The sequence below is a fragment of the Euprymna scolopes genome, chromosome 36, assembly GCF_053919585.1.
Source record: "Euprymna scolopes isolate OS-2025 chromosome 36, ASM5391958v1, whole genome shotgun sequence".
In the NCBI taxonomy this organism is placed as follows: domain Eukaryota; kingdom Metazoa; phylum Mollusca; class Cephalopoda; order Sepiida; family Sepiolidae; genus Euprymna; species Euprymna scolopes.
Genome location: NC_136517.1, coordinates 5,215,301 through 5,239,588, shown reverse-complemented (window position 1 = coordinate 5,239,588; position 24,288 = coordinate 5,215,301). Strand labels below are relative to the sequence as shown.

Here is a 24,288-nt window from a genome sequence, read left to right as displayed (position 1 = left end):
GTTATATATTTGTTTTTTGGCAACTTATTCGAATCTATGTGTACAGTAATACAAACCCGAAATGAATTTAAGACCACGAGTGAAATGAGAAAATGAAGAAAATCACATTTACTGTGTGTGTTTACTGTTTATGTAGTCAGCGGGTTTGGTTGCCATAACAACGTGACGGTAGTGAACGTGTGTGTGTGCGTGTGTGCGCGTTTCGTGTAGTTTAGTTTCGTATAATAGTTTCGTATTTTTTTAATTTGTAAATAACAAGTTATTAAAAAATTAAACCCTTCCAAGATGGACAATAAATAAAGCCATAATATTTTATGGTAAAGGTAAGAGCGTAGAAACGATTGTTTTTTAGGAGATGTGATTATTGGATTAACCAATCAGAAATCGTCTGTGGCACACACATCTCTGTTTTTATAGATATATATAGGTCGAGGTAATTAGTTAAAGAGATTTAATATAATGTGATATATAGATAGATAGATTAAATGTTAAATAGATTTTGTAAATAGTACAGTTGAAATGATTAGAATATTTCCAATATGTAATAAGGTCGAGGTAATTAGTTAAAGAGATTTAATATAATGTGATATGCAAATGAGCATAAGTCATTCGATATGGGGGTGGTTTGTAGAATAGTATATAAAGAAATTAGGCGCAGATTCTTATGTCTCCTATAACAGAAACATCCTAAAATGGGTTCTAATGTTTCTCTACCAGGAGAGATCTACCCTCTTACCTCCTTTATATTTCGTTGATGATGGAGAGCTGTACACACAGACAGAAACACACGAACCCTATTACTTTATAAAAATATAGATAGATATAGATTGCCTAGATGTACGACCGTCGAGGACAACCTGGATTTTTCTCTTATCTAAGAAGGATTTAATTATGTTATGTATTCTTACAGTGATGCCGTATGATCTGATTTTCTTGAGAAGACCCTCATGCCATATCCTGTCAAAAGCCTTAGATATATCTAGAGCTACCGCTCTGCCCTCCCCCACTTTGTCCAGTGAATGGTATATACGTTCAGAGATTACAGTTAGGATGTCTGCTGTGGAACGGGCTTGTCTAAATCCATATTGTTGGTCGGTAAGAAGTTTAGCATCTGTAAGGTGATGGACTAGAGCTTGGTTAATTATGGTCTCAAATATTTTGGCAAAAAGTGGGAGGAGGCTAATGAGGCGATAATTTACTGGGTCAGTTCTTTCGCCGGAATTCTTGAAAACTAGTATGACAGAAGAAGTTTTCCAGCAGGCAGGAAAGCAAGATTTATTAAGGCATTTGTTGTAAAGTTTGGAGAGAACTGAAGCTACTTCGGCAGAGCACTTTTTTAATAGCACAGCCGGGATGAGATCAGGTCCACATGCTTTTGCAGTGTCAAGATTTCTTATGATAGCATGCACCTGAGAAGGGGTGATTTTCAGATCATCTAGTGTGGTGTCTGTCCGCAAAGGAAAGTCAGGGAGGGGGTTATTAGAAGGGTCCAGTGTGGAGTTGGAGGCAAACCGACTGGCAAGCATGTTAGCCTTCTCAGTTGCTGAGCAAACAACCTCATGATAGTTGGATAGTGGGGGAATTGTTAATTGCCCATTATTTACTAAACTGTTGTAGATTTTCCAGAAGTCGCGGGTTTCTAATTTCTGTGCTGTGATGCGTTTTTTGGTGGTTTCAGTAAATTCTTTCTTAGCTGTCGCTATTTCTTTCTTACAGTTACTTCTAGCTTCTATATACTTCTGTATGTTTGAACTGGACTTATGTCGGTTAAATCTGCAGTACTCATACTGCCTTTGCACGATGGCAGCTGCACAAGTAGAAGTAAACCATTGGGGAGAGTGGGGCTTGCTATAAAATTTCCATGTGGTAACATGTGCTTCAATTGCTGTTTTGAACTATTCAGTGGCCTCATTTGCGCAATGTTCAGCAGCAAGTGAAAAGATATTTTGCCATGGGGCGTCTCTGATGAGATCTCTGATGGCTTCCCAGTCAGCCTTTTTATAATATCTCGTTTTGAGCAGTGGCTCTTCAGTTTTGGCTCTAAAATTTAAGGCTATTTCAACCATTACCACTGCATGATCGATCTCAAGTAGTCGATTCCCTCTCAAATATTAACCCAAATACAACACATTTCATTCGGATTTCAATCCCTCAAACCATCTTTCAACAGATTATGTTAAACTTCTTAACGTTTTTATTCTTCTGTAGATTAAAAATATCCGTTTTTAGTTGAGGGCTGAGTATGGATTATGCGTTTCAGTCTGAGTTTGGAATTAAAGATATACGAAGGTCGTTCCAAAAGTAAAGCCTCCTATTTTTTTTTCACTCCAAAAAGTTTAAGAGTTACGAAGACAAGAGTGGTACCATTAAAACGAGTGCCTTTTTGTGTTCCAGAATTTATTTTTCTATATAGCCACCACCGTTCTCAATGTGCTTTTATTAGCGATGAATGATGGCTGTGCATGGGCGTCTGGAACATGCTTTGTCATACGAAAGTCGTTCCAAAAATAAAGTTACCTTTTTTTTAAAGTTTAAGAGTTATGAAGACGGGAATGGTACCAATCAAATAAGCAACGTTTTGTGCTCCAGAATTTACATTTTTCTACATAGTTACCACCATTCTTAATGCACTTTTGACAAGAATTCAATGATGCATCTCTGCTTCTGATGCACATTCGAGACAGATTGGTTTTTAAAAGTCACACACTGTCAATATCTGCAACAGAGAGATGAACCTTTCAGGTCATGACTGCAGGAGTTCAGTCATCATATCAATGCAATTTGCAATCTCTACTGATCTATTAGGGCGGAATAAAAATATACTAAAATACTTTTGAAATGCCCCTCATGTGTGCTTGTAATATAAACTGTGTTTAGAGATTATAAGCAGGTTATGAATTGGTATAAAATGTTGCGGTTTTAATGTTGAAAGTGCTATTATAATATTTAGATTCTAGTCAATACTATTAACTTAAATATATAGTGATAGAGAAAATTATTGTATCTGGTTAGAAAAAAAAAAATTAAATTAACAAAACAGACTAATTTGACCGTCAGTAGTTTATTTGCAACTATTTAATTTGATCTTTTACATTAATATACCTTGTAAAACTAATGTAAAAACAATATGAAAGCATTTTAGAACAAATTCATTTCCTACAAAAAAATAAATATTTTAAAAACAAAAGATATATTCACAAAAAAAAAAATATTTTAAAAACAAAAGATATATTCACAAAAAAATAAATATTTTAAAAACAAAAGATATATTCACAAAAAAAAAAATATTTTAAAAACAAAAGATATATTCACAAAAAAAAAAATATTTTAAAAACAAAAGATATATTCACAAAAAAAAAAATATTTTAAAAACAAAAGATATATTCACAAAAAAAAAAATATTTTAAAAACAAAAGATATATTCACAAAAAAATAGTGAAAAGCTCTTAAAATTATTGCACAAATGCTCATTTCTTTTCAATAACTCTTAGCAGCCTACTGTCCAAATCTGATGTTATATTTGTAACTTTAGTTGTTGACTTTGACTCCCAGAGGCCAGACATGCTGTTGAATTGCCTTCCATAAGAATGAATATCTCTCTTGAGGATGTTTCACATGTTCTCAGTGGGATTCAAGTCACAGCTATTTGAATCTTCAACAAATCCCTTTTCGTTCAACCCGAATTTAATAAACTTTGATGCATGACTTAGTGCGTTGTCTTGCATAAAGATCATGAATCAACACTTAGCTAAAGACTGGTTATCAAGCCATTCAAAGAAATATTGCTCTAGAAAACCACAGTCACATTTGGAATTCAGTTTAACCCGGACTGTCACTGTAAATCGATCCATGAACTCATTACTAATAATCCCAGTTCATATCATGATGTCACTGCCGCTTGTTGGTGTTTAAAAAATTGTCTCGAGTCATGTAGCTTGAAAACTCATTTGCGAGCGTATTCATTGGGTTTAACGAAGGTGATCTTTGACTCGTCTGTAAAAAGCATTTTACTGAGATTTCATGGCGGTTTTGCATACGACAATCTTATTTCTTAATGCCGTTTTTCTTTCATTAAAATGAATCTAGTTTATTTTTACATCAGCAGACACCCTTAATGCTTTGCACCTTGTTTACCTTGACACTATAGGAAATTCGGCAACTTCAAATACGAACGCACTTGACGCATTTGGGTTTCTTATGAATTCTTTTCATATATATGATAGATCTTGCTTTGTTAAATTCCTGAATTCTGGCAGAGATTTTTTTTCTCTTGGTTGAATTTCCATATGACATATTTTCTTGAGTGTTCGATGATCCCTTTTCAAATGTTTAGAAATTCGAAGCAAAAACTTTCCTTTGTTAATTTTATTGATTATATAATTCTTCTCATTTACTTTTAGTTTCGTTTCACAAGCCATAATACTAAATTCTACTTCTTGCGAATCTTAACACTGCAAATCGCCATAATTACTGAAAATGAATAAAAAATCCTAAATTTGAAATTGAAAATTAGGACTTAATTGCTTTCATGCTTATTCGCTACACATAAAAGTACAAATTATTTTATCCAATAACGCATATCTATGAATTGTACATAAAATATTTGACAATACTTTCTTTGCATATAGACGCAGTTTCTCTCTCACTATATATATATACACACGTACACTGATAAGTGTAATGTTACACAAAACATTATATGTGTGTGTGTGTGTGTGTGTGTGTATGTATATATTGTTTTTTTTAAAGAGATTCCAAAGGATTTACTAATCGCCACACCTATTACAAATTTTTGAAACTCGTTGGATATTTGCAACCAAAATTATTGGATACTCTTTCATTTTTCCTATGAATTTTTTTTTTCAAAAAGCTTTTTTTCTCGACTGATTTCAAAAATGATATAACCAGCAAAAATAGATATTTATATGTACTTTTTGCTAACATTTTTTCCTCTGAGCCTATCTTTCAAACTCCATGGAATAAGGAACCTTCCATCTTTACTTTGTATTCCTTGCTTTGAATAAAATATTGTCAATCCAATTCTACAATATCTTAACTTTTTATGTATGTATGTATGTATAGATCTTAAAAATATTCAGCAAAATATAATTATTAAGCCGAGTTGTTACGTTGACCATTTTGGCAGAAATTAATTTAATTCTTGCATTTGAAATCATGATCATCATGACAAACTAATGATAAGGGACCAGATTCTAAATACTGGGATCCAGAGTTTGAACTGTCTGACAAGCAATATCGTTACATCGTCTATAATAAGTTAACATGAAATAAATATCTATGGATATTAAAAATTATTCATTAAAAAAATAATCGATTTTCTATAGATTTCAAATTTGCATTTTAGCCTTAAAAATAAAACGTTAATGTACGCCTGCAAATTTTATTAAGAGATAGTATTGCAATAATTATTACACAAACTAAACCGGTACTCATTGAAATAAAAACTTCCGGATATTAAGAGAAAAGCGAAGTCATTCTCCTTAGTTGTAGTCTAAAGGCAACTTACTCAAATTGTCTAAAATTCCATGCATTCGTATACAATACTACTTATCCATCCATCTATACTTTTACTATACTTACAGAATATGCAATAACCTATATCTATCAGGTATAACTGTACTCCATATCAAATGTTCTCTTGTCTCTATACTGAGCATATCTAATCTTTCAGTCTTACTAAATGTCCGGTTTGGGCACCAAATCAGAATTTCTAATAGAAAGTAGATCATACTCTAGCACTTTATCCTAATTCCTAAACCTACTAAACCATATCTAACCATACATTCCTAAACCTACTAAACCATATCTAACCATATATTGCTAAACTTACAAAACTATATCTAACCATACATCAACTCGACTCTCTCGATCCAATACTGTAGCAAATTTAACTGCTTCCACTGCATGAATTTTTCCGTATGCCCTCTCTCAGTATAAATGAAAATGGACAGCATAATAATGCCCTTTTTAAACCACACTTGAGGAGTGAAAATCTTCTGTAGAAGCTAACCTAAATGCCCGATTTTTCCAGGAGATATTAACCTAAATAACCAATAAATATTAACTACCCATGCGGGGTCGCAGAAATACCTGGATTAGGACCCAGGCGCGGGGCGAACCCCCTCGGAGCTGATGGACCCGTAGGTCTTCCCAGGCCATCCGTCTAGGAGAAGGAAAACTCTGAAACTAAACCTAGGGGAGGGAGGTCTCTTCAGTCCTGGACGACAACCTTCCTAGAGCTGGTGACTCAAACAAATCACCGGTTGGCAAACCTAAACTGCTTAAGGAGGAGATAGACTCTGTCTATCGCTCGGCTTTCATACTCCTTCTTTGCCTATTGGCCAGGCGTAGAGGTACTATCACAGGGACTCGCTTGAATCACCCAGTGGTTGACCTTGTTTCCTGACTAGGGTAATGAACGCCGCTTTTCCCCACTCCTGCCACATCCCATCCCCCTAAACTGGACACAGTGGGGTGCTTCAGTGCCATATATGTCAGTGCAGTTGGACTGGGCTGGCTTTGCCTAATGGATTGAGGGTACCGGATTGACAGTTCCTGGCTGCTGTTTCCGACTGATAGTACAGGAGCCCTAACTCTTTGGTAGCGCTTAGAGCGGCTGCTCCATCAACAGTTGTAAAATATCGGGATGTTTGTAGTGCCATGTCGCGCATGGAAAGGGACCCTGCACTCATCCCCGGTGGGCTTTCCTGAGGCCACAATCCTGTGGGTGAGGACAGCTGATGGTCTACTTGTATTGCATGTCTGGTATTCTGCACAACTACTTGTCCAGCACCCCCTCACTCATCCACCCTAACTGAAACTTTTAAATAAAATAAAATGAAATGACAGCTCAAGCAAAAGTTACGTTTAAACCAGGACCAAACTCAAAGAAAACCAACCTGCCTCCTCCCTTGAGGCTTGCATTTACTAATATCCGCGGGCTTAGAACTAACTTAGATGATGTTGAGTCATTTCTCCTTGTAAACACCCCGGATATCTTAGCATTAAGTGAAACTAACCTTCACTCCTCCATACCCTCTAACCACTTTAACATGCCTGGTTATCTCCCACTCTACCGTAAGGACTCGGACAGACATATGCATGGACTTGGAGTCTATATTCGAAACACCCTCCCCCTAACTAGAGAAATAAAACTAGAATCAGAGGGCCAGGCCTTTATGTGCTTCAGACTAAATATGCAACACAATATTAGCTACTTATATTTTCTCTACCGCTCTCCCTCAAACCAAGACTGTACCCTAATAAACAAAGTCTCAGACAGCATAGATATAGCACTCTCCCTCGATACTAGCGCACAAATACATGTATTTGGTGACTTCAATGTCCACCACAGTAACTGGCTAGGATTCTCAAATCACACAGACGTAGCTGGTAGCGCCACATATAGCTTCTCTATATCTCATTCCCTATCTCAGATGGTTACATTTCCGACACGTTTCCCAGACCAGCACGATCAACATGCCTCACTTCTAGATCTCTTTCTGACAACAGTTCCCAATGACTGTACAACAAATGCCCATAGCCCACTCGGGAATGCTGATCACGCTGTGATAATGGTAGAAATCAGCCTAAATTCTCGCCCTAAAACTGAAGACCCACTACTCAAAACAACGAGGTATTACAAAAAGGCTGATTGGGAAGCCATCAGGGAGCTCATCAGAGATGCCCCATGGCAAAATATCTTTACACTTCCAGCGGAACAGTGTGCAAATGAGACAACTGAATGGTTCAAAACTGCTATTGAAGCACATGTTCCCGCACGGAAATACTATAGCAAGCCCCACTCCCCCCAATGGTTTACTTCTGCTTGTGCAGCTGCCATTTGTCAAAGGCAGCATGCGTTCCGCAGATTCAACCGACATAAGTCCAGCTCAAATAAACAGAAGTTTATAGAAGCTAGAAATAATTGTAAGAGAGTGATAGACACAGCTAAGTCAGATTACTCTGAAACCACCAGAAAGCGCATCGAAGCACAGAAATTAGGAACCCGGGATTTTTGGAAAATCTACAACAGCGTAGTTAATAATGGACAGTCAATTATTCCCCCACTAACAAACAATCATGAGGTTGCTTGCACGGCAACTGACAAGGCTAATCTGCTTGCCAGTCGGTTTGCCTCAAACTCCACACTGAACTCGGTACACCACTCACTCCCTGATTTTCCTCTGCGAACAGACGCCACACTTGACGACTTGAAAATCACCCCTTCTCAGGTACATGCTATTATAAAAAACCTAGACACCTCTAAAGCATGTGGACCAGATCTCATCCCGGCTGTGCTATTAAAAAAATGCTCTGCCGAGGTTGCTCCAGTTCTGTCCAAACTTTACAATAAATGCCTTAACGAATCTTGTTTTCCCGACTGCTGGAAAACCGCCTCTGTGGTACCAGTCTTCAAGAATTCTGGTGAAAGAACTGACCCACTAAATTATCGCCCCATTAGCCTCCTCCCGCTTTTCGCCAAAATATTTGAGTCCTTAGTTAATAAAGCCCTAGTCCAGCACCTAACAGCTGCTAAACTCTTGACTGACAAACAATATGGATTCAGGCAAGCCCGTTCAACAGCAGATATCTTAACTGTAGTTTCTGAACGTATATACCGTTCATTGGATAAAACAGGGGAGGGTAGAGCGGTGGCCCTTGATATATCTAAGGCTTTTGACAGGGTATGGCACGATGGTCTTCTAAGGAAAATTAGATCATATGGAATCACTGGAAGAATTCATAACGTAATTAAATCCTTCTTAAGTAATAGAAAAATCAAAGTTGTCCTCGACGGACGTACATCCAAACAATATGACATAAATGCGGGAGTGCCTCAGGGGTCTATCCTTGGACCTCTATTGTTCCTGATATTTATAAACGACCTCCCTGATAATATTGTTTCGGAGATGGGTATATTTGCCGATGACACCACTCTCTATAACAGATATGAGGGGAAAACAAATGAACACATATCCAAGAAAATGGCAGAAACACTAGAGGATGACCTCCAATCCGTAGTGGAATGGGGACAAAAATGGTTGGTCTCATTCAATGCTGCTAAGACTAAGCTTGTTTCCTTCAATAACTACAAGAAACCTTCTCTACCACCAATAGCAATGGCCAAGAACACATTGCCTGAAAGTACTTCTTTTAAACTCCTCGGCCTAACGTTTACAGGGAATATGAACTGGAATAGATACATTGAGAGCATTGCCAAGGCTGCTGCAAGGAAGGTTGGCTCCCTCTACCGTGCTAGAAAACTACTTACGCCTGCCAGTATCCTATACCTCTATAAGGCAACCATTCGCCCATGTATGGAGTACTGTTGTCACATCTGGGCTGGTGCATCTGCTGCTTGTCTCTCGCTCCTGGACAGGGTTCAAAAAAGAGTCGCAAACCTGATAGGTCCTGAACTGTCATCTGGGCTTCAACCTCTGTCCCATCGACGAGATGTTGCATCCCTCTGCCTGTTCTACAAATACTTTAATGGTGAATGCTCTGACGAACTGCAAACACTTGTACCTCCCCGACGTAACTACCCCCGACAAACCCGACAAGCTACTAAGTCTCATCCCTTTACAGTGGAGATCCCTAGGTGCAAGAAAGCCTTTTACTCCAATAGTTTCTTCCCCAGAACTGCGGGTCTTTGGAACTCCCTTCCGGGATTTTGCTTTCCCAACTGCAATGATATGCAGAAGTTCAAGTGTAATGTTAACAAACATCTTTCTACTCTTCTCCCTTCATAATGACCCCGCTAATTAATTCCCTAATAGTAGCCCCCTGCTTCAAAGTGGCACTGTGCCTTGTTTGGGGTGAAAATTGAATAAAAAAAAAAAAAAAAAAAATAAATAAAAAAATCAGAATTTTCAAAAATAAAAATATCAGTGAATAAATTGTAAGTTAAAAATAAAAACAGTCACTGTATACAGTGACTGTACACACACACACACACACACACAGATAATCTTGTTTCAAACTATGAACAAAGATAAATTGTTACGCAGAACCAAATAAGCAAACAATTATTCCAATTTTCATACAACACAAGCATTTTTTTTTAACACTAGCAGGCCTACCCGACATTGCCGAGGGAAAAAAGTGTAACATAACTTTTATCTCCCACCCTCTTCTCCACTCAGTCCAGTCTTCTCTCTAGACACACACACAACTCAAGTCGGCATAAAAGGAAATAAGTGAAAAAAAAAAAAAAATCAGAGTTACCTCTTTTTATATGATAACATTAAATGATGCACGTGCATCTTGATAACATTAAATGATGCACGCGCATCTTGATAACATTAAATGATGCACGCGCATCTTGATAACATTAAATGATGCACGCGCATCTTGATAACATTAAATGATGCACGCGCATCTTGATAACATTAAATGATGCACGCGCATCTTGATAACATTAAATGATGCACGCGCATCTTGATAACATTAAATGATGCACGCGCATCTTGGTAACATTAAATGATGCACGCGCATCTTGATAACATTAAATGATGCACGCGCATCTTGGTAACATTAAATGATGCACGCGCATCTTGGTAACATTAAATGATGCACGCACATCTTGGTAACATTAAATGATGCACGCACATCTTGGTAACATTAAATGATGCACGCACATCTTGGTAACATTAAATGATGCACGCACATCTTGGTAACATTAAATGATGCACGCACATCTTGGTAACATTAAATGATGCACGCACATCTTGGTAACATTAAATGATGCACGCACATCTTGGTAACATTAAATGATGCACGCACATCTTGGTAACATTAAATGATGCACGCACATCTTGTTAACATTAAATGATGCACGCACATCTTGATAACATTAAATGATGCACGCACATCTTGATAACATTAAATGATGCACGCACATCTTGATAACATTAAATGATGCATGCACATCTTGATAACATTAAATGATGCACGCACATCTTGATAACATTAAATGATGCACGTACATCTTGATAACATTAAAAGATGCACGTACATCTTGATAACATTAAAAGATGCACGTACATCTTGATAACATTAAATGATGCACGTACATCTTGATAACATTAAATGATGCACGTACATCTTGATAACATTAAATGATGCACGTACATCTTGATAACATTAAATGATGCACGTACATCTTGATAACATTAAATGATGCACGTACATCTTGATAACATTAAAAGATGCACGTACATCTTGATAACATTAAAAGATGCACGTACATCTTGATAACATTAAATGATAAAAATGGCCATTTTACCCCCAAGGATTGAATCTATTTTCTAAATTTTAGGTGTTATTTTTTCAGGGTTACGTTGATTAAAAAAACAACAAAAGAAAACACCAACCTTATTGGGGTTTTTTATGTACTTTTAAAGTTTTAACTGCATTTGTTCTTTGTATAATAAATTTTCAAATTTTTGTTGGCAAGAATATTGAAGTAATTAATAACCTAGATATAAGGAAGACTTGCATTCAAGCCATTGCTATATTACTCATAATAATCAGATAGGTCCGCAGATGACATACTGTTGCCACATCTGGGAAGGTGTGACTTGTTTTTGCCTCAATATGCTACAAAAATCGATGTCACAATTTCGTGCGGAGAAAATCTCGTTTTCTACAGCATCTTTCTCACAAAAAAGACATTGTTAGTTTTTCTCTATTAATATTTCCATGGAAGCTGATCAACTGAGCTTCAATCACTGGTTTCTCTCTGCAAGACATTCACAGCAAGAACTGGTTTTGATACCACAACTATAAAGAACTTTTAATTCATCTCCTATGTGCTTAGCAGCAAAATTTCCAGAGTTTCTTGGAAAGAAGCTTCCATTTATGAAACACATTATCACAGGATTGGTTCCTTGCATACTACAACATAATATTCAAATTCAAGAAACAGTCCTCATATCTGATCAAATTTTGTTCATTTCATTTATCATTTTCAATCCTCTCATAATATTCTTCATCATTCAACTCACAAGCCATCCATCATATCAAGCCCTATCCTCAAGTGACTTATGGTCTTAATAAGTCGTGACTCGTTAGCAAAAGCAAAAAAAAAATGTTTAAATTTTTTTTTTTTTTAATGTTACAGTTTATAATTTTAAAGTCAAAAAACTGTTTTAGTGTTTTGTAATAATAAAAAAAGTTAAAATGTTTTTTTTATGGGAAAAATAAATAAGTGATTGCAAGTAATTCTAAACATTGAATTACATTCCAAACACTTTAAAAATTGAAATAAAAAATATAATGGCGGTAACTAAAATAACCTTAAAATGTTAGTAAACAAAAATAAAATAATAAATAAACAAAAGGAAAAAAAATTTTTTTTAGAGTACATGAAACTGATCCCCTACTCTAAATTCTACAATAATTGTTTGAGCTTTTTCATGGGTTTTACCTGTAATTGCTTAAAAAAGAATAATATAATTTTATTTGGAGTGGAGGGGTGGGGGTGATAATTATCTGAAAGTGTTAGTCTACAAATAAATACAATTTGATTCAATCGAAACAAGCAATTATATCAGAAATGTGGGCGAAAACTAAGCAGATATGCAATAGTCCCTATGCTACAATTGCACACAACAGAGTCAAGACAAGCAAAGCTTTTGTTGTTGAGGATTAATCACTGTTACTATGAGTCAAATTAAATATTTATATTCACTTCAATACTGGGTATACACCACCCCCACGCACACACACACACACACACACACATGAGCATAAAGGCATTTGGGTGTGGTTGTAAATCAACCCTTGTAGATGACTAATAATAAACTATAATTATTTGTGTGTATATATCACACACACACACACACACACACACACACACACACGTTTAGGATTAGCGGGGAGGGGGGCGCCTGGCGTTGCCTAGTTGTAAAAAGAAAAAAAAATGGGACGAGGGGAGGGGGAGGTAGATTGTCCGATTGTAAATCCGATTTTAATGAAAACAAATTGTGAAAAGGAGGGCAGGGCATCGTTTGGGTGCCATCAGCCAGAAGCGAAACCGAAAGCAAAGTTTTTGTAAGAAAAAAAAAAAAAATAGAATGGTTATTGAGCAACCAAAATCCCTATAAAGAATAAATACCCATGAGTACCCATGCAAGCGCAAGAAAAAAAAAAAAAATTAGCTGCAGAGCCAGGCTCGAACCTGTAACACTAAGAGGAAAAAGAGGTGAAAAAAAGGAAACTGTTTAGTCGTCTCGCCCATGCGACTTGTTACGTCACAGATGTACAAACTAACATGTTTTATGCATACGTCAATGTCACAAACTGTGAACGACTTTGCAAAAATATTGCCTCCCCTCCTTGTAGAAAACGGTCCAGTTGACGGTAAAAATGTTTTGGGCCAATTTTTGGACATTTGTTGGCCAAGAGACTATGAATTTTTTAAGTGTTGGTTGCGGGTGTCGAAAGTTTTAGCAAGACATACACAAACCGATGATTGAGATTTATATTATAGATGCCCCGCCCCCAGATGGAATAAACTGATAAGAACGTTGGAAAAAAATATACTATAAATAAAGGTAACCCATTGGTCAAGCTCATGTTAGCTTGTTTTAAACAGAAAAAAGTTAGTTTTCAAAACCAATTAATTTCTAAAATCTCAAATAAGTCACTTTCTGCTCACTATAATCCCTCCCCCTCCACTCTTAGCTATGGGTTAAATGTTTTCTACTACTGCTGCTATTCCTTTTTTGTGTATTAATGGATTACCCTATTCTTTCCTTTCACTGTTACATTCTACAGTTAATAGAGAGAGACACACAGAAGCGAGAGTGATAGACATTGTTAAATAAGAGCAGACTGTCAAACAATTTGGCCTCCATCAGGGACTACATCAGAGATGCACCATAGAATGAAACATTTTTATTCTCCCTGTTGATTAGTGTACAAATGACGTAACTGAAAAAAGCAACGCATGTCTCCATGTGAAAATTCTAACCCTAAGTTCCACTCTCCTCCAATCTATCATTTTGATCAATACAGCTGCTATTGTGTCTAGGCAGCAAGCATTTTGCTCATTTAACAGCTATAAATCAACTATGAATAATCAAACTGTATAGCATCAAGAAACCATTGTAAGGGTGTAATTGATTGCAGCAGCTAAAAAGCAGGTATACGAGATGACCAGAAAACGCAACAACTCACAGAAATTAGAAACTTGGGATTTCTGAAAAATCTATAATAATGCTATGAATAACTGGTAATCAACCATCCTCTCTGCTATCCAAGAATGATTTACGTAGCAGGTCACCTTAAACTCCATCTTTGGAGTCTACAAGCTACTCCTTCCCAAAATTCACACTACAGACAAAAGCCAAAAAACTTGACACCTCCAAAGCATGTCAGTCTGATCTGCTATCTAACCTCTGTTCTCTCTAACAAATGAATATTGGTTCCCTGATCATATGAAAATATCCTCTATGGTACCAGTGTTCAAGAATTCTGGTAAAAGAACTGACCTACAAAGCTTATTGCCCAATAAGCCTTGACTAAAATCTTTAAATTATAAACAATTGTCTTCCATTTTCCTGCTTTCCGGCTGACTACAATATGGTTGTGTTCAAGTCTAACGTAAATAAGTTCTTGATGAGCCGTTCCATATAAGTTATCAAATTTACCAAATTTTCATTACTAATGATTACTATATTGTCCAATTTCTACTGTACACTCTTTAACCCTTATCCTTGAGTGGCCAATTGGCCTTGATAATGTGGTGATGCCTATGTAAAAAAAACAAACCAAAAACAAATCTAACAATCTACCACCTCATTAATGCTAAACGTCTTTCTGACTATCGGTATGGATTTAGGCAAGCCCTTTCTACTGCTGATGTCTTAACAGCCATCTCTGAATGCATATACCATACATTGGATAAGGTAAATGAAGCTAGGGCAGTAGTTTCATATTTCCACCGCCTTTGATAATGTTTGGTATGAAGACCTTCATGAAAATTCATTTGTACAGTGCAATTGGACGAATATTTACTATAATTAAATCCTCTGAACCAAAAGAAAAATTCAGGTTGTCCTTGATGTACATTTAAACAAAATAACATTAATGCAGGTGTACTCCATGAGTCCATCCTTGGATAATTGATTATTCCTGACTTTTGTAAACGACTTCCCTGATACAATTGTGTCGGAGATGGGTACACATGCTGATGACATTGCACTCTAGTCTCAACGTGGGCAAAACGAATTCATACATATTTAAGGTAATAGCTGAATCCTTAACAACTCCACAATAATTCAAACTTACAAGATCAGCCTCGTAATACTAATGATTTCACATTAATCACTAAAATCATAAATTTTGATTTTTCTTAGTTAAAAAAAAAACAAAAACAAAAAAAAACTACATGCTCAATTTATGTGATTTTAGGAATATGACATCTTTGTTCCGTGACAGGTACTTATAAAAATTTTTCTGCAATGTTGTCTTTTTTTTTTTTTTAAATTCTCAATGTTTTTAATTTAAAAAATTTAGATTCTAAATAACCACCAAAACTATTTCTTTAAAAAGAAATCTGTAAAAATATCCAGTCTGTGGTTGAATGGAGACATAAATGGATGGCAACATTTCATGCTACTAAGACAAAGCTACTTTCCTTTAACAATTACAAGAAACCTTTTCAACTGATGATTGCCATGGTTACTAGCACTCAGCCTAACACTCACAGATGACATCATTTAGAACAAATACATGAATGGTATAGTCAAGGCTGTTGCAAGGAAAGTGGGCTCTCTCTACCATGCTAGAACATTTTTCACTTTTACCAGTGTCCTACATTTCTACAACGCCACTATCTGCCCAGGCACGGAGTATTGTTGTCAAAACCTCCCCTCTTGGACCGGATCTATCAAACTTCAATCCCATCATCACAATATTGTATCTCTGAGTTTGTTTTTCAGGTACTTCAATGGAATGTGTCTCTCCTTGTTCGATATTCCATCAGTCATATTTTCGAGTGGGCAGCACATCTAATGCCTGTCACCAATCACAATCAAGGATTTGTCTCACATGACTCAAATTAACCAATCAATGGCAACCATTTAAAAATCGAAGAAAATTTGTTTGCTTTAAATATTTGAAAAAATAAAACCGGTGCTTATTTTTACATTTGCCCCCCCCCCTCTTTTTTTAAGCCATGGTCATAAAACCGTCAGTAATAGTAGACAGAGGCTACTAAGCTAATTAGGGTATGTATAAAACTCAAGAACATTACGGTAGCCAATACAGAACTCTGAAAATGTGATGGTGATACATGTTCATTCAGACAGTTCTGAGGCAGCAGGTTCAGGACTGCAGAACACAATACAAAAGGAGATTGGTAGTACATCTCTGAGCAAACACCAATGTGATTATGCAGTGGCTCTAATGTAAACGTTTATTGTCATAGATTTAGTCTGTTTAGCACAGGATGATATTTAAGCATTGTGGTGGGGCAAGAACCATGAAATAATCTGTAGGCAACAGAAGCAACTGTTACATCTCGGCGAGTAAACAGATCTAATCCAAGCAGAATATATACTCCAGAGGAAACAGGGTTGAGGCAGGGAACAGTCATCTCTGAATGCATATACCATGCACTGGATAAGGCAGGCAAAGCCAAGGTTGTAGCCCTTGATATATCCAAGGCTTTTGACAAAGTGTGGCACAAAGGGCTTCTGATGAAAATTTAATCGTACAGTATAACTGGACAAATACTAAATATAATTAGATTCTTCTTAGACAATAGGACGAGCAAGGTTATCATTGATGGACGTATATTCAAGCAGAATAACATTAACGCAGGAGTGTCTCAGGGGTTGATCCTTGGACCACTTAGCAACAAAATCACACCCCTTCACTGTTAAGGTCCCTAAATGCCAGAAAGCTTTCTCCTCTAATAGTTTCTTCCCTCGAACAGTTAGACTTTGGAATTCCCTGACTGTAATGATATGTAGAAGTTTAAATGTAACGTAAACCAACATCTTGTTAATCTTTTCTAGGCATGGTCCCAAATAATTGCCCCTTACGTCCAAGTGGCGATATGTCTTGTTAGGGGTGAACACAAGTTAAAAAAAAAATGTATATATCTGATGGCATGATGCTGTAGATGCTCAAGAGAATTAGAACATCTTGCCAACTTTGACGAACACTAAGGACCCGTATTCCAAGTGGGGACGAATTATTGCTTTTTAAAGTCAAGTTAGCAAATGTCATTCATGAGGAATATGCTCTCAACATTTGCCCATTTTATGATTTTTTTTTTCCCCCGGTTTATTTAATGTTAAAATGTAGTATCTGTTATGATACTATACTTTATCTTTTGTTATTCGTCTGTGAAGGAGAAATCCTTCTAGATTGCGGCAGTTTAAATTTTTGTCCCCCATTAAATATCAATCTTGTGTTTCACTCTGACCTCGTGAGGAGGCAGATAAACGGGAACAAAAGTTAGGCGAGCAGAAATAAATTGCTACCCACCCAGATCCAACTCCCCCAAAAGGGGTACTCTGTATTGGGACAAAAATAAAAATTGTCGCAGTCTAGAAGGATTTCTAACTGACCGAGGACAGAAAAAGTATAGGGCAAATGTGTAGTTTAGCAACGTAATTATTTGACAGACAAAAAATTATAAAAATTATATATTTTTATATAAAACGCATTATTATACCCTAAGGCTTAAATAAAACCAGAAAAAAAAAATCATTTTTATTATTTTTTTCATCATTTTTAATAGACTAAATGTACGATATTTGAGGTCGCCATATTGCTTTTAAAATTTAGCCTTTCTAAGATTTGACAGATTATCCTTAAAAGGCCAAATTTTAAAAGCAATGCAGCATTGCAGCTTGCCGTGGCCTTGAATGTTGTATATTTAGTCTAATAAAAAATGATGAAAATATAATAAAAATGAACTTTTTTCTGCGTTTATTTCAGCCTTTCAGTCTAATGATTTTTATATAAAAAATAGTTTTTATAATTTTTTTTGTTTGGCAAATAATTTACGTCGCTAAACTACACATTTACCAAGTATAGTATCAGAACAGACACTACACTTTAACGTTAATTCTATTTTGAAAACCGAAAAAAATGTAAAATCGCATAATATTCAGAGTAAACGTAAAAATAAACACCGGTGCGGTGCTTCTGCAGTTTATGAACCATACTTTTTTTTTTAATATGATTTTCAATTTAAAGTAAAGTTTTACAGTATCTTGTTGATTAAACTGTTAGGTGAAAGTACAGAATAGTTAAAAAAAAAAAAAAAGTCCCCCCCTCTCATGTTAAGAATGGCTTTCTAAATATTTCGGCACGTTCCATAAACTGCGCAAATATCTAAACACCAGCTTTTATTTTTTAAATATTTGAGAAGCAGATCAATTTTCATCAATTGATTAATTCGAATAATGCGAGACACTTGATTAGGGTTGGTGGCGGGCATAAAAAAAAGTGCTGCCTTTTCCGTGTCGATTGTTGGTTGAGTTTATGGCATCTCGAACGTAGCGATATCGGACAATGTTTTCCAAGCGCATTTTTTTTTTTTCAACAAATAAATAAATCGTCTGTAAATGACTGTTTCTATTCAACCCATGGGAACCTGAGAACCTGACAGGTACTACGAATTCCTGAGGTGAGAGCGGACCTGACCTGACCTGACCTGACCTGAGAGTGATTTCATTCAACAAAGATCCTAAATCTCACCACCGGATACTCCCGGGTATAAACATTCGGGTTTTTTTTATTCTTAATTTTGTGTTTGTTGTTGTTTTAATTATAGTAAAAGGATTAAGGATTTAACTTGCAGAAGACTGTCATTTAAAACTGTTGACCAGCGACTTTAGCCATGGATCCATAAAGATTAAAAAAATAATAATAAATAAATAAAAACACTTAATTCAAAACAGACATTTGTTTTTATGGAGATTTTGTGGCATAAACAACAAAACGAAAAAGTGTTAATAAAACAAATAAATGTTCATATTTACTTGCCTCCCCACGAGGGCAGAGTTAGACATAAGGTCGGGTTTTTCATGTGGGGAAAATCCAGCTCCCCAAAAAGGGGCACTCTAAATGGGAACAAAATTAAAAATTGTCTCAGTTAAGAAGGATTTCTCAGCCACTGACCGAAGACAGAAAAGACGAAGCGCAAAAAAAAAAGCAAGATAAGTTATTTTTCTATTTATCCCGAATTATTTTATTTTAACTTATTTTCAAGCACCCCCTCCCCCAGTACAAAAAGAAATCGTGTGTTTACTTCGGTTAGTTCAGAACAAAAATAATCATGGTTGACACCATCTGCACACGGATCTTTGATAATCACTTCAAAATCGAAAACAAAAAACTGGCAGAAACACACCTAATAAATATCACGGTCATATTTAGTGGGTGAATTTCTATTAGTATTGTTTAATTTTCGATTTTTGAGATATTATCGAGAGTCATCAGGATGACCGTCTCATGTCAGCCATACTACTATTTTTTCCGAGTAAACAAACACTTTCAAACAAGTTAAACTACAAAAAACTTATCCGAGTAGGTAGAAGAGTAACTTTTTTTTGTCTTTGGTAACATGTTATATATATATATATATATATATATATATATATGAGAGAGATAACCACTTTTTCGTTTTGTTGTCTATACTGCTAAACGCCCTCGTTTGTTTAATAATTCATAATTTTAAACTAAAATATTTTCATTGATATTTTTAACACAATGATTTTCTACTTGATGACATACGCGTCAGCGCGTCACAAATTAATATTTTGGGGTAGGCGTCGTCGTACGCATGGTAATAACAACGTTGAATACATTTAAATCAGCTGATTGCGATTCATGTAAATAAAATTTGAAAAGAAAACGCTGGAAAAGTATTTAAACTCCTGTGCTTATTTACAAACATATGCCCATTAAATCCAAAAAGAAAAAGATTAAAAACATATGATTATTAGCATATACATATATATATATATATATATATATGTACAAAATGTGCGTTCAATCACGTAACCAGTGATGTTTTTGTTGGTACTCCGGCACAAATATTTAAAAATGCTCAAGTCAGTTTTTATTTCTTTAAGATTATTAGTCACTATTACAATAAAATGCATCGATAAAACTTATGAAATAAAAAAATTAATTAAAAAAAAACGAAGCCCAATTAAAAAAATATATAGAAAATACACTTTCCTGTAAGTTTTGGAAAATATTCCATTAACAATAAAAACGGAGGAAGCAAGTCGTCTTAAATCCTTAAATATCGTTTGGATCACACATATTTTCCAAATTACTTAAAATAATTTTATAGGACTTAATGATAACAAAAAGAAAGCCATGAAAACTAAACTCAATGTAAACATATGTAACAAAAATAAAGTCAAATTGTCAACATCGGCAAAGTTAAGAGGAATCGCGTGAAATACTCACCGGACGCCATTTCTTTCTGCTGGCCTATGTCTACGTACTCCGCACTGAATAAATGAAATTTGATCAAAAGCAAAATATAGCGATATGATTTTATTGTGAATCGATTATTAATCATTTTTAAATAAAATAAAAATATTTAAGTATTTTCTTTTAATTTATTTAATTAAAGAAAAAATTGTAGAATCATTTACTGCCGAACTACTGTTGGCGGGAAAGGCAATTTTTTTTGGGGCCGACAACAAAACTTTTATCTGTTAGAAGTTTAGTATTTTTTTTTTAGAAAGAAAAAAGATGGTAGAAACGGAAGAATTAAAACCATCTATTCGATACGGTCATTGCCCGGGACACACAGAGGTTTGCTATGATGAAACAGGGAGGTAAATATATATCTTTTCTTTTTCGAACTCTAAATCTTAAAACTTTTCATAGAAGTAAACAACAACAAAATAACCATTTACTGACTAGCCCTTACTGGAGAATGCCGTCGGGGTTGCTCGGGCACTTTTTGCAGGTTGGAGTGCCTAGTGCCTCTCCTCGGGAGTACTGACGTCTCAACCTCACTTTCCGACCATGGTGTCACAGTTCTAGCAGTGAGAGAAAACTAAATACCTTAAATTAAAATGATATTAAGGCGTATAAAAACAAAAAAAAAACCGACGCTTCTACACTATTAGGACGAAATTTTGTAGTCGATAAATGGAGTTTTTAGATTAAAAAAAAAATAGTGGATTCTACTGATTTTATTTTTGTCAATTCTAATAAATTACAATGGTATCTTCCAAATTATGCAGGCGAAATTACCTGAATATTACTGAATAAAAAAAAAACTTTAATCGTGTTAGCAGGTGAAAAATTGCGGCCATCTTGTTTAAATCGAAACTGAAAATTACCTCCCTTTTGAACTCTCCTGTGTCTTACGAATACGATCGTTTTCATCAAATTCTAGGTATTTTTATTTTCTTTAACTGAAACTCTTTAAAAAAAAATGTCAGTACAATCTAAAATTACGCTGGGTTTGTTTTACTGTACACATAGATTCGAAAAAGTTGTCACAAAACAAATATATAACAAATAAATGTTATCAAAGGCAAGATAAGTTACTTTTCTACCTAACTGGATATGTTTTTAGTGTTTATATTTAATGTAACATGTTTATTCAGCTCGAAAGACATACAGTGTTTACCGATGTATTGGAAAATTTAAAATGGCAACTGATTCTCTCTGAGGCAGTAAGTTTGGGAAAATAAGTTATAAATAAAAAAACAGACAAAATACTTGTACAAACTCGCTCAATATATGTTACCGTGAGATAGGCTGACATATTCGGCGGGTTTTTAACAGTATTTTTACTAGTTGTTTATTTATAACTGCTTTTCCCAAACTTACCGTCTCCGAGAGAGAGTCGGCCGCCATTTTGAATTTTCGAATACATCGGTAAACACTGTATGTTTTTCGAGCTGAATAAACATGTTACATTAAATACAAACACTAAAAACAAACTTATCTTGCCTTTGATAACATTTATTTGTTCTATATTTGTTTTGTGACAGCTTTTTTGAATGTATGTGTACAGTAAAACAAACCCATTACGCTTAAACCAGGACAAAACAAAACAAAATTTCCTCCTCCCTTGAGGCTTGCATTTACGAACATCCAACCGTGGGCTTAGAACTAATTTAAATGATGTTGAAGCATTTCTCCTAACAAACACCCTGGATATCTTAGCACTAAATGAGACTAACCTACACTCCTCCATCCCCTCTAACTACTTTAACATGCCCGGATATCTCCCACTCTGCCGTAAGGACTCTGACAGACATATGCACGGGCTTGGAGTCTATATTCGAAACATACTCTCCTTGACTAGAGAAACAAAACTAGAATCGGACAATCAAGCCTTTATGTGCTTTAGACTTAACATGCAACATAACATGAGCTACTTTTATTTTCTCTACCGCTCTCCCTCAAACCAAGACTGTACCCTAATAAACAAAATCTCTGACAGCATGGATACAGCACTTTCCCTCGACACTAGCGCACAAGTGCATGTGTTTGGTGATTTCAATGTCCACCACAGCAACTGGCTTGGATTTTCTACTCACACAGACGCAGCTGGTAGCACAACACATAGCTTCTCTATATCTCATTCCCTATCATAAATGGTTACATTTCCAACCCGTTTCCCTGACCAGAAAGAACAATATGCATCACTTTTAGATCTGTTTCTGACCACAGTTCCCGATGATTGTGTTACGAATGCCCACAGCCTACTTGGGAATGCTGATCATGTAGTGATAATAGTTGAAATCGCCCTAAACTCTAGAGTCAAAACGGAAGAGCCATTGCTCAAAACAACGAGATATAAAAAGGCTGACTGGGAAGTCATCAAGGATCTCATCAGAGACGCCCCATGGCGAAATATCTTTTCACTTCCTGCTGAACAGTGCGCAAATGAGACCACTGAGTGGTTCAAAACGGCAATTGAAGCACATGTTCAAACGCGGAAGTTTTATAGCAAGCCCCACTCTCCCCAAGGGTTTACTTCTACTTGTACAGCTGCCATCGCACAAAAGCAGCATGCTTACCACAGATTTAACTGACATAAGTCCAGTTCAAACAGACGAGTATATAGAAGTCAAAAATAACTGTAAGAAAGAAATAGCGACAGCTAAGAGAGAATTTACTGAAACCACCAAAAAACACATCGAAGCACAGAAATTAGGAACCCGCGACTTCTAGAAAATCTACAACAGTGTAGTAAATAATGGGCAATCAACAATTTTCCCACTATCCAACAATCATGAGGTTGTTTGCTCAGCGACCGAGAAGGCTAACATGCTTGCCAGTCGTTTTGCTTCCAACTCCACACTAGACCCTCTCAACCAACCCCTACCTGACTTTCTTTTGCAGACAGACACCACACTAGACAATCTGAAAATCACCCCTTCTCAGGTGCATGCCATCATAAGAAATCTTGACACTGCAAAAGCATGTGGACCTGATTTCATCCCAGCTGTGATATTAAAAAACTGCTCTGCCGAAGTAGCTCCAGTTCTCCCAAAATTTATAAAAAATGCCTTAATAAATCTTGCTTTCCTGCCTGCTGGAAAACTGCTTCTGTGGAACCAGTTTTCAAAAATTCTGGTGAAAGAACTGACCCAATAAATTACTGCCCCATTGGCCTCCTCCCACTTTTTGCCAAAATATTTGAGTCCATAATTAACCAAGCTCTAGTCCATCACCTTACAGATGCTAAACTTCTTACCGACCAACAATATGGATTTAGACAAGCCCGTTCCACAGCAGACTCCTAACTGTAATCTCTGAGCGTATATACCATTCACTTGACAAAGTGGGAGAGGGTAGAGCGGTAGCTCTAGATATATCTCAGGCTTTTGACAGGGTATAGCATGAAGGTCTTCTCAGGAAAATCAGATCATATGGTATCACTGTAAGAATACATAACATAATTAAATCCTTCTTAGATAAGAGAAAAATCCAGGTTATCCTCGATGGTCGTACATCTAAACAATATGATATAAATGCGGGAGTGCCTCAGGGTTCTATCCTTGAACCTCTGTTATAGCTAATATTCATAAATGTCCTCCCTGACAAAATTGTCTGTGAGATGAGTATATTTGCTGATGACACCACGCTCTATAACAGACACGGCAGGAAAACAAATGAACACATATCTAAAGAAATGACAGAAACACTAGAGGATGACCTCTGATCTGTAGTGGAATGAGGACAAAAATGGATGGTCACATTCAATGCTGCCAAGACTAAACTTGTTTCCTTCGATAACTACAAAGA

The 24,288-nt window shown here is 35.9% G+C and overlaps 2 protein-coding genes across 2 annotated transcripts in view; one reads left to right on the top strand and one right to left on the bottom strand.

Moving 5' to 3' along the window:
- LOC145260296 (uncharacterized) overlaps window positions 1-20,512 on the bottom strand; it is a 35,368-nt gene extending 14,856 nt beyond the window's left edge. The window contains exon 1 of the mRNA XM_080118149.1: window positions 20,473-20,512. Coding sequence (XP_079974275.1) covers window positions 20,473-20,482 — 10 coding nt within the window. The 5' untranslated portion in view covers window positions 20,483-20,512. The remainder of the gene's footprint in view (window positions 1-20,472) is intronic.
- Window positions 20,513-20,675: 163 nt separating this feature from the next.
- The window catches only part of LOC145260295 (WD repeat and HMG-box DNA-binding protein 1-like), an 89,869-nt gene continuing 86,256 nt past the window's right edge, over window positions 20,676-24,288 (top strand). Inside the window, exon 1 of the mRNA XM_080118148.1 lies at window positions 20,676-20,849. Coding sequence (XP_079974274.1) covers window positions 20,764-20,849 — 86 coding nt within the window. The 5' untranslated portion in view covers window positions 20,676-20,763. The remainder of the gene's footprint in view (window positions 20,850-24,288) is intronic.